Genomic DNA, 10,599 nt, shown 5'->3' with positions numbered 1-10,599 from the left:
GATCGATTAAAGTCGACTTAACAAGACTGTTTACAAAAAGCCCTAACCACCGCATAGAGGAAAGCAAACGTGCAGTGCAGGCCGCCGAGTCGCCGTGCCAGTTCCCGGCCACGATCCCGACAGGAGCAGGAATAGAGGGGAAATAGGCCAGCAGAAAGTAAGCAAAAAAACAGAGGCAGGCAGGAAGATTCCGCGCCGGCCGTGCGATTGCGATGATTGGATCTGGCAGAGTCGTCCTGCTGAATTCTCCCAGCAGAGTTGGAGATGCTCGCCCATGTCAGGTCGGTACTCGCCAACGTTTGGGCAGTTGCGCCTACTGGTGCTCGGGTCGAGCCCAGCACGTGGTGGTGTTGTACCGTCCCAACGTGCGCCGGTCTAAGCCTAACGGCTGCTCAGCTCAGGTCGGGCCGAGTACGTGGTGGCGTTGCCTCGAACCCACGACTGCGCGGCGACTTCTCCTCACATCCTCTTGCTTAGATTATCAAATATCAATACCGTACATTGACTACAAGTTTCTCCACAGTTTATTTTTCCTTTCTGATTGATGAAAAGGTTGCGCGTTCGACAAGACAGGCATGTAATGTACGATTGCATTAGATTCAGGCAGGAGCAAAAAATTCCACTCCGGAGAGAAGCGGAGACTTGTGACTTGTCATCCGTTAGTATGAACGCCGTAGTCAGTCGTCACGCCAAAGCAAGCAGCACCATCTCTTGCCCCCTCCCCTCCGTCCGTTCCGCCACGACAAAAAACAACAGCAGCGAATCAAGGCCGCGTAGACTACGCATAACTAGTCTCCCAATCCGCTCCCCCCACCCAACCCCCCAACTCCGCGACACGATTCCCCACTCGATTCTCTTCTCGCCGGCGGGATCGATCCGATCGAGGTTGATTGGGGGAGAGCGAATGGCGCGGTGATCGGCCCGGTCGGTCGGGCGGCTCGATGGCGGCGAGGCCGGGACGAGGCGGCCGCGTGCGCTTCAACGTGGGCGGGCAGGCGTTTGAAACCACCACCACCACGCTCGCCAACGCCGGCCGCGACTCCATGCTCGGCGCGCTGCTCGACGCCTCCTGGAACGTGCCTTGCGCCGGAGGGGAGGACGCGGCCGCCGAGTACTTCATCGACCGCAACCCGGCGTGCTTCGCGGTGCTGCTCGACCTGCTCCGCACGGGCAGCCTCCACGTCCCGCCGCACCTCCCGGAGAAGCTGCTCTACCGGGAGGCGCTCTACTACGGCCTCCTCGACCACGTCCGCGCCGCGCGCTGGGGGAGCTTCGACGGCGACCGCCTGCGCCTCGCGTCCTCCGTGCCCGGCCGCGCCCCCGGGGACGGCACGGCCGTCCGCGCCGCGCCCGACGGCGGCTGCTGCGTCGCGCACGGGGGCGCCGTGCACGTCTACAACTGGATGCTCGACGAGCGCCGCCCGGTCTCGCTCGACCACTCGCAGGTCAACGACGTCGCCTACCTCGACGCGTCCACGCTCCTCATCGCCGCGCGCGAGCGGCTCGGCAAGTGCGACGGCGGGATGGCCGCCTTCTCCGCCGTCTCCGGGGACCTCCGCCACCGCTTCCGCGTCCAGCACGACCGCCAGGCCAAGTCCTTCACCGCCGGCGCGCTGGCGTTCGACAGGGACTCGAGGATCTTCGCCAGCTGCAAGGGCCGCCTCAACGAGTACGGCGTCGGCGTCTGGGACAGCGCCACCGGCGAGCAGGCCGACTTCTTCTACGAGCCCCCCGGCTGCGCCCTGGGCGACGCCGACAGGCTCCAGTGGCTGGACGCCACCAACGCGCTCATGGTGGCCACGCTGTTCCCGAAGACGGACAACTGTTCCATCGGCCTGCTGGATTTCCGGGACAAGAGCGTGGCCTGGTCGTGGTCCGACGCCGGCACGGCCGCGTCGCTGGAGGAGAAGCGCGTGCTCCACGCCATCGCCATGGAGGACGAGCGGTCCGTGTGCGTCATCAACCAGTACGACGACCTCGGGTTCCTGGACCTGAGGAGCAACGCCGGCGCCGTGCGGTGGAGCTCCCGGAGCAAGCTGATGAACCGGAAGGCGCCCGGCGAGGAGAGCTGCTACCCGAAGCTGGCGACGCACGGCGGGCAGCTCTTCTCGTCGATGAACGACAGCATCTCCGTGTTCAGCGGGCCCGAGCACGTGCTGACGTCGACGCTGAGGCGGAGCTACGGCGGCGCCATCTGCGACTTCTCCATCGGAGGCGACCGCCTCTTCGCCCTGCACAACGAGGAGAACGTGTTCGACGTCTGGGAGACGCCGCCGCCGCCGATCATCTGACCGCCAGTCTGCTCCGCGTTGCTCTGCTCAGCTCGCCGTGACTTGAGTCGTACTGCACTTGTTGCGCTCACTCAACAGAAGAAAAGAGATACTACTACAGTAGTATTCAGAAGGAATGGTTGCACCTAACTGATGATGATGATTACTCATCACAGTACACTGTAGCTTTCGATCAATCTTAACTGGAGTGGTAGAGTGTACGCAAGCTTTGGTTTCTAACCCAGAAAAGAGAAATTTTCGACCAGTACTCCCTCCCCCGGTCCTTTTTAGGTCGCATATAACATTTGTCTAAGATCAAGCCTTGTAAAGTTTGACCATTTTTATAGAAAATAATACCAACATTCATAATATGGAATCAATATTAATAGATGTGTCATGACTTTAATTTTTATATTGTACAACTTTAGCATGTAAATGTTGATATTTTTTCATATAAATATGGTCAAACTTTATGAAGTCTGACTTCAGATAATTCTTATATGCAAAGTAAAAAAGGACCAGAGAGAGTACATACGGGCATCACAACATCTCTAACAGATCCCTTATAACACGAACGCTTAAAGCCGTTATAAGGACCGAGAAAAACGTATTTTAAGGACCGATTTAGCTGCAGTCGAACAGATCCTCGTATAATCAACCCGTAAAAAAGAATATTCTCTAAATATACCTGCCACCTCGCCTTCCTCGACGCACCGCACCCCGCCACCAATCCTCCCTCGATGCGCCGCCGCCCCACCGTGCCTCTCTCGACGCGCCCCATCGCCTCCATGCGTCAATCCAATCACTGCCGCCCCTTCTGCCCGCCGGACTGGGGTTCTCCACCCCCACTGCCGCTCGCACCACCAGCAGAGCCACCGCCAACCGCAATCAGCCCCACGGTTCGCCGTGATCCGCTTCCGCACGGGCCCCAACATCTCCACGCCAACCGTCACGGAGATTGATGCTCTCGTCGCCGGTCTCCACTCGCCGTCCCCGACAACCTCTCTGTCTTCTCCTCCGACCGCGACGCCGCTCATCTCCTCTTCCGCTCCCTTCCTGCCGCAGCGCAGAGCTCTGGTCTCTCCAGCTCGAGTGCCTCCACCTCCTCATACCCTACCTCCGGCGGCCGGGGACGGACGGGCGGCGGCCCGAATGGGTGGGGCGGCTTCCCGGATGAGCAGGGCGGCGGCCAGGGACGAACGGGGCGGCGGTCGGGAGCGAGCCATGAAGATTTCGATGGCAGTTGGACTCCGGCCAATGATCTTTCGCATATACAGGGCACCCTCGGGTTGGCCCCAAAATCCTTGTTTTCATAGGTTTGGGCAGGATGTTTTTCGCGCCTCTTAAATTTTTTACAGGTGGGAGTCGTTTACGAGTTCTATTCAGGTTACTTTTTTCATCTAAAACTGTAAATCAACGGTTATTTTACAATTTCGTACGTTTTAAAGGGTTTGCCAAGAGATGCTACGCATGCCATCACCAGTAGATTTTTCTTGCCCTTCTAATTCTTCTCGTCGGAACATCTGTTGTCGGCATCAGGCGTTGTCCTGTCAAAATCATCACAAGGTTGATTCTCAGCAAAGTATGTTTTGTGAATGCTAAAGGATATCTTTCGCTGCACTTAATTAGGAGGCCCCGTACGCCGTACTATCATATCCATCTGAGCCGTGCTTGGGCCTGCATTTTAGAATTGGTGACTCACTCGAGGACAGATTTGGCTGTCCTGTTTAGTGCTCAGCAATGTCGGCCACAATATTCAATGCCGAATTGGAACGGTGCCCCTATCTGTTTCACATACACATTCTGTCACGTGTTTCTTTCTTAAAAAAAATAACAAAATATGTTAGTTTTACTCGTTTTTAAAAAGTTTAGAAACAGATCCAAACTACGACCTGGTTTCTGCTGTGCTCTTCAGAGGCAGTCACAGGCTCTGTTCCAAGCAGCAGTGTCTGTAATCTTTCATTTGCGCTTTACTTAGCTCTGCTCGAGAGAGCATGTATGTGCAGGTGGGCGAGCTTTTGCTTTTTAGGCCTCCTTTGATTTATAGAATAGAAATGTTGTAAGAATAAGAAAATCATAGAAAATAAGATGACATGCATCTTAATTTCTATAGAGAAAAAGATGTCATTTGATGCATATGATAGAAATTTTTCCGTTAAGTGTTAGCTAAAATTTTTTTTTTCCTTCAAAATGTGAAGGATTGATTCCTATTCTATATAAGAATAGGAATCCATTCCTACAAACCAAAGGACCTTAAAGAAAATTTTCCTATGCAAATCCTATCCTATAGAAACTAGTAGAACGTCCGTGCGTTGCTACGGGCTTAATTTATTTATTTTGGATTACACCTAGTTAAATGGCCATGTGTTGCTACGGGCAACAAAACCTGTTACCGAAACTAAAGCTTGGCATGAGATACTTGTCATAGTATGTTTTGTGTGTACATGTACAATTCATACATATATCTATGTATCATTGGCGTATTCAGCTTTTTGACCTCATCTCCAGTGAGCATCCCATCATCGTTCTTATCGCGCCTACTAATATCACACTCCTAAAGGATTTTTTTTCAATAGGTTCAATTGATTTAATCCAAAACGGAGATGCGAACATAACTTAGCCCAACAATGTGGAGTCAAAGACTTTCCCACAAAAAAAGCTACAAGTAAGATCTGGCCAATCGTCTCCATCAAGAACTCCTTGAGCTGATACTTGTTATTGCCTTCCTCCGGCATTATGTTCCTCTTCCTCGACATGTACCGAGTTCTCCATGCCTTGGATTAAAAGACATGTCCATTAGTCCACATGTCATGAGTCGTTTAGTCTATCAATGGAAGTATTGCTTATTTTGGTCTAACAAGGTATGGACATTAATTATTAAGATCCAGATTAGCAGCTAGGAATAGGGGTGCTCATAATGCACTTGATTTTGGGCCAGTACCTTGCCAACTCTTTGGCAAATAGGAACATACCATGGTATATGAAAAGACAGTCGCAAGGAATATGTGTCCTTTATATGAGAATAAAGAGGTATTTTGCACTGTCCAGTAGTCTCGTCCTTCAATTTTTTTTTGAACATCAGTACAAACACAAGCGCTCATATACACGCGCACACACTTACCCCTATGAACGCACACACACACACCCTACCCCTATGAGCACCTCCGAAAGACTAAGCCGGCATATCATTTTGAAATTTACGAAGTCCGTAGGCACCTCGTCGTCGACAGGAACGTCTCCTCCCACTGAATGCACATAACCAGAAATCTTGAAATAAATCCAGGAATAAATGCGAGCACCAGGATTTGAACCCTGATGGGCTGGAGATACCACAGTACCTCTAAGCATCCACCCACAGATTGGTTCGTAGTCTCATCCTTGAATTGTTTTGCTATAATTACTCAAGTTTTGTGCTCTTGAGGTAACATAGAACCGGCAAATCCAAAAGGAAGTGTGTGTGTCATGTCTCATGTGTGTGTTTCTGGGTGGATGTCTGTCTGCGATAAACTTTACATTAAGACAAAAAAATAGCTTTGAATATCACTATAATTATATATAACGGTGGTAGTCTCGTCCACTGTCCACTTCTCCAATGTTCAGATTCAAGTTCCATAATTTGTATAGATATCTTGCCATCTGGGGAAATTTTCTCATCTACCCACCCTTACTACTTGTGACAGATTATATGATCAGATAACCCTGTTATGTTAAAAAAACAGATACTTCACGGTCTAGACTAATTAGAAATTGAAATGTACTGAATGTGTGATCTATTGCAGGTTTAATGAGATTATGATGTTGTTGCAAGGCACACAAAATGAATAGTTGCTTGTTGTATACAACAAAAATGGCACCATATAAAACCAGATGGGTGTTGGTCATCATGTTGGGCCATACAAAAGAAGTTTGCTTACTCGAGGAAATATCACATGTCCAAATTGCCCTGGTTCCCTAGATGTATAAACTGTCACCCTACAAACAAACATGACCTATCAGAGTAGAACACAAGATGCAATAATAACAAGATTGAACATGCAAGCACAACGGGAGAAAAAACAATGGCGAAACCATATTAAGGTCATTATGCAGTTGGCTTAAGTTACACCATTAAGCAAATAACTACCCACACCAGTAGAAGCTCCAAAACCTATAGAACCATATCATGTAATATTCCACTGAAAACAAGCATGACACACATGCTAAATGCTCGTAAACATTACTACGGAACTTTCTCCAAAATAACTTTGCTTGTCAACCATGAATCCACTTAACTTCTTGTTTTCTCAACAGTATCTCTATATTTTTAATTCTTGTAAACCGAACACAACAAAATATACCACTATGATTATCTACAATAAATTACCTAATTTCATGCTGGAACTATAATTTAGTTCTAACATCCTCATTGCTTAAATCTGAAAACAGATTTCAGTCATTACTAACTAAATGTTAGGCATAAACTTGTTTTGGCTGAAACTCTTACACTCTGGACGGCAATAATGCAAAAAAGAAACCATTGGTCTTTTTGTATCAACTCAAAAATATGCATGGTTCTGTACCAGTTTTAAATAGACTGATTATGTCTAGTTCAATAACAGGAAACAATTGCGAGTTCCTAGTTCGGTGTATGGACGGAGAGGTGACCCAGAAACATCAAAAACGAGTTTGGGATGAACTTGCCCCTTTTTGGGCCCAGTCTCTTCCGCTATGATATTTTCTCCTTTAATTTTTCTTCCCTGCTCCCAGTCGTCCGATGCGGCGACATAGCGGCAGAAACTACCCACCTTACCCTGATGCTGAGCAACATGCATGGACTGCTACTTTCCTCTATCTCTGCGGTGGTTTCCTCTCTCCCAATTGGCTTGGCCGCAGGCACACAACACAATAGCCCATGCACAGCCACCCATCCTAATCGTGTGCTACTTTCTCTTCTTCCTTCCTAGCCTCTCCTTCTCCATCGGTTGCTCCCTGCCACTGCTTTCGCAAGCAATAGTAGCCCTCGAGCCACAGATGCATCTTCATCTCTCACATTATTCCTCCTCTCTCATGGAAAAAAAATTACGTGCCCGGTTCGTATGTTCCACCCGTGAGACCCTCGTCGATTCACGACACATGTTAATTTCAATCTCAATGCCCTAGTCCCAATTACCAGCCAACACCCTTCCTTTGTTTGACAACCGGCTATTCCTTTTCTATGAATTGGCGGCAAACCGGCTTTTCCGTTCCTAATTGCACATCTAAAGGAGAGAAACAAACAAACCAGTCTAGAGCTGACGGGGGTCATGCGACACGATGGCACGATCTCTCACCTACGGCGGCCGTGCAACGCTGACTCCGTGTCCTCGCAGGACATGTGGAGCTGCTCCGTCATGCCGTGTAGCCAGTTGTGGCGATGAACTAAATGAGCTATATTGTTCAGGCCGAGAGGCACAACGGCGTGTCATCCTTGCTAAGACACTTCACTGGTTTTAGAAGTCTTTCACTGACATAAATTATTGTGAATTTCCTTTGCCCATATTAATATATATGAATCAGTGCCAAGCAGAAAATGTAATTTTAGTCAGATAACCCACAATGGCGATATAGTTTTCAGAAAATATACATCGTACCGGCCAAATTATATTAAAAAGTGAAATATAGAAGATTCACCTTATGCTTGGAAAGCACCTTTCCAATCATCTTTATCAGTCACCAAACACCATCATAAGTCTTGTACTTGAGTGCATTGTCAATCTTCACCAATGACTATAATGCCACATGATGCTTGATGCTTGTTCTAAAAATGCATAAATGATTTATCAGTGGAATTGATTGAACGTGCAAAAATAATAGTAATAATCATATATGAGCTTCATAATATACTTATTTATTACTACGGGGAGGTAGCACTGCAGTGTTTTTTAAGATAAATACACAAATTTAGGAGATTAGAGCTGATTCAGTTCAACCAAGTTGCCATTTCCCAGTGGCCAGTGCTCATCTGGACAACCTGAAAAAAAAGAAGGAAAACTGTACAATAGAAGCTATAGAACATACACATGCTGCATGTAATTCATAGTAAGTGCTCAGCAATGCAATACCAAATCAGAAGAGAAATTTCTTCAAACAAGTCGTGGACAATGTGAGTAAATATACTCCATATATCTACTGAAATCCAAATGGACAGCTTGGCTGGTGAGCTTACAGATCAGTTACAAGCTTCTGATAGAAAGTAGAAATCTAGGATTCTGAGTCTTTCTTCCATTTGCCAACGCAAGCAATCTAAAAAAAAATAAAAAGAAAAAAATGCAAAAAGGAAAAGGAGGGGACCTTCTGTGTGAAAATTTGAAGGCTTATTAATGGATTGTGTGCCCAGCCACAACCATCCACGCAGATGAGCCGCCCCAAAGTCTTCTAGACTCATACGATCTATGGTCATGCCATCATGATTAGAACATCGATGCATCCGAGGAAATGCCAGCCTGTGAGCCTACTAACCCCCGCCGATCCGGCTGAATCAGCGTCGCGATCGTACCAAGGAGGCGCCGCTCCTTGCAGGGAGGGCCACGCCGATGCCATGGTGGGTACGACCGTGCCTGACGCCACCGAGATGAGCAGCGGGCGGCTGCCTCAAAGAGGGGGGCGAGGGCGACAAGCTTGGAGGGAAGTGAGGGGCAAGGCATGACCACCAATATCTGTAGATGGACAACTAAGCTACAAAAATGAGTATATGAAAGGAGATTAGCAATTGTTTTCTCGCTCCACTCGTAAACATAACAAGCAATTTTTCTTCAAAGTAGGTCTTACCCTATTTTTGTAAAAGAAAGGCCAGGCACCTTCATGTCTAATAAAACGTTCTATAGCAAATCAATGGAACCAATCAGGCTTCTCTTAATATGCTGATATGCATGGTACTAAATTCCAAACTGGAACTACAACTGACTTCAATATATGCAAGTTCGACAGTGAAAATAGTACTAAGCTTAGCAACGGCCTGCCCAATACCTACTTTCTATCCAGATGCGCAATTGCAAGGTTCAGCTGATTAAGATGCTCGAGTTTATCTGCAATGGTAGAGCATTATCTTTCTAATTCAAATTCAAAGCTAACAATCACAACAGAATATAACTATCACTATGGCAACTGTTACGAAGATGAATCCCTCCTTTCTCAAAGTCGATACGCAAGTTATTTGCTGCCTTCCCATATTCCTCTGGTAGGCAGGGCACCTTCACTCTCAGCGTTTAGTACCACGTTTTATAAAGTAGTATATGTGTTCAGGTACTGCAGAAAATCACAGAAATGAATGTTACCGTTCTGGTTTGGTCATTTCACTCTGCTCTCTCCCTTTTCACAGATGCCATTTGTGTTATAGACCTTACTTGAAGATGCTCATAATTCGTCATTCATGCCTTATCTGCTTCCTCCGTAAACTCCCTAGTTCACATACATAATTATATTCAGTAAAAGAAAACTGAAAACACTTTGCTGCAGAGCTTCCAAATTATTGCACAAGAAGCAAGAAGACGTCATCCAATCACCTATCTGAGTGCGTGTCCCTGCACAGCTCCGCCGAATCAATGACCGAGCAAACCTAGCCAATCATCAGCCAACCCACATCAAACTACACAGATTAAATAAAACGTAACCAAAGAAGAGTAACTTACAGTGTTGGAGATCTCATCCATGGTGTGAACAATCTCAGCAGAGGGCGGCAGCTACCCAATGCGGCCAACGAGCTTGTCCGACCTGCAAATTTAACCAAACAGTCATAGAAAATTTAGCAATGGATTGTTGTGGTGGGGTAGTGTTAGGGATCGAAGGGGGGTTTTCCCCTTACCGCTGGATGACCTCGTCGACGGACGGAAGCCCTTTGCAGTGCGCATCACGTAGAAGCCGTACAGCCGCCGACCCGGCCGGGTCGAGCAGACCGTCGAGAGGCACGCGCACCTACCCGACCACGCACCCGGCGCTGGCCAGCGCCCACACGAACATGGTCTCCGACGGTAACGACGCCATCGACACAACCAGTTCCAGCGCGCCCGCCCACGCCGCCGGGCCCCAGCACGGCCACCAACATCGCTCCTCGCCCCCCACCAGCAATGCCCCCACGAGCGGATGCATCAATCGGAGGAAGAACCAACACCTTCCCTTGTGGTCTCCCCCGCTGGTAGCTGCTCTCCTTCCCGACTCCGGCTTCCAGCGGACGGCGCTCCGATGAAGAGTGCGCCGACGAGGGCGTCTTGGGGGACGGCAGGGAGGGGAGAGAGGATGTCGCTTGGGGAGTTGGGGAGAGGCAGGGAGGGGTTGCGTGATTGATGGGTTTTTTTCTAGGTGGATCGGTGAAAAA

At 48.5% G+C, this 10,599-nt stretch overlaps 1 protein-coding gene and 1 long non-coding RNA gene across 2 annotated transcripts; one reads left to right on the top strand and one right to left on the bottom strand.

The window, feature by feature from the left end:
* The first annotated feature begins 644 nt into the window (after window positions 1–644).
* Window positions 645–2,650, top strand: LOC125538877 (BTB/POZ domain-containing protein At2g24240). Its single transcript, XM_048702187.2, has one exon. It carries the CDS (start codon window positions 942–944, stop codon window positions 2,289–2,291), a length of 1,350 nt encoding a protein of 449 aa, XP_048558144.2. The 5' UTR covers window positions 645–941; the 3' UTR covers window positions 2,292–2,650.
* A 5,869-nt stretch (window positions 2,651–8,519) lies between these two features.
* Window positions 8,520–10,000, bottom strand: LOC147986042 (uncharacterized). Its single transcript, XR_015615173.1, has 3 exons — window positions 9,917–10,000; window positions 9,791–9,843; window positions 8,520–9,686 (listed from the first exon to the last, which is right to left on the bottom strand). It is a non-coding gene; the product is annotated as an uncharacterized LOC147986042 (long non-coding RNA).
* Between the last annotated feature and the right edge of the window lie 599 nt (window positions 10,001–10,599).

The sequence above is a fragment of the Triticum urartu genome, chromosome 2A (genome assembly GCF_056163025.1).
Source record: "Triticum urartu cultivar PI428250 chromosome 2A, HENAU_Tu73, whole genome shotgun sequence".
Classification (NCBI taxonomy): Eukaryota; Viridiplantae; Streptophyta; class Magnoliopsida; order Poales; family Poaceae; genus Triticum; species Triticum urartu.
This window is presented reverse-complemented; position numbering and strand designations above follow the sequence as displayed.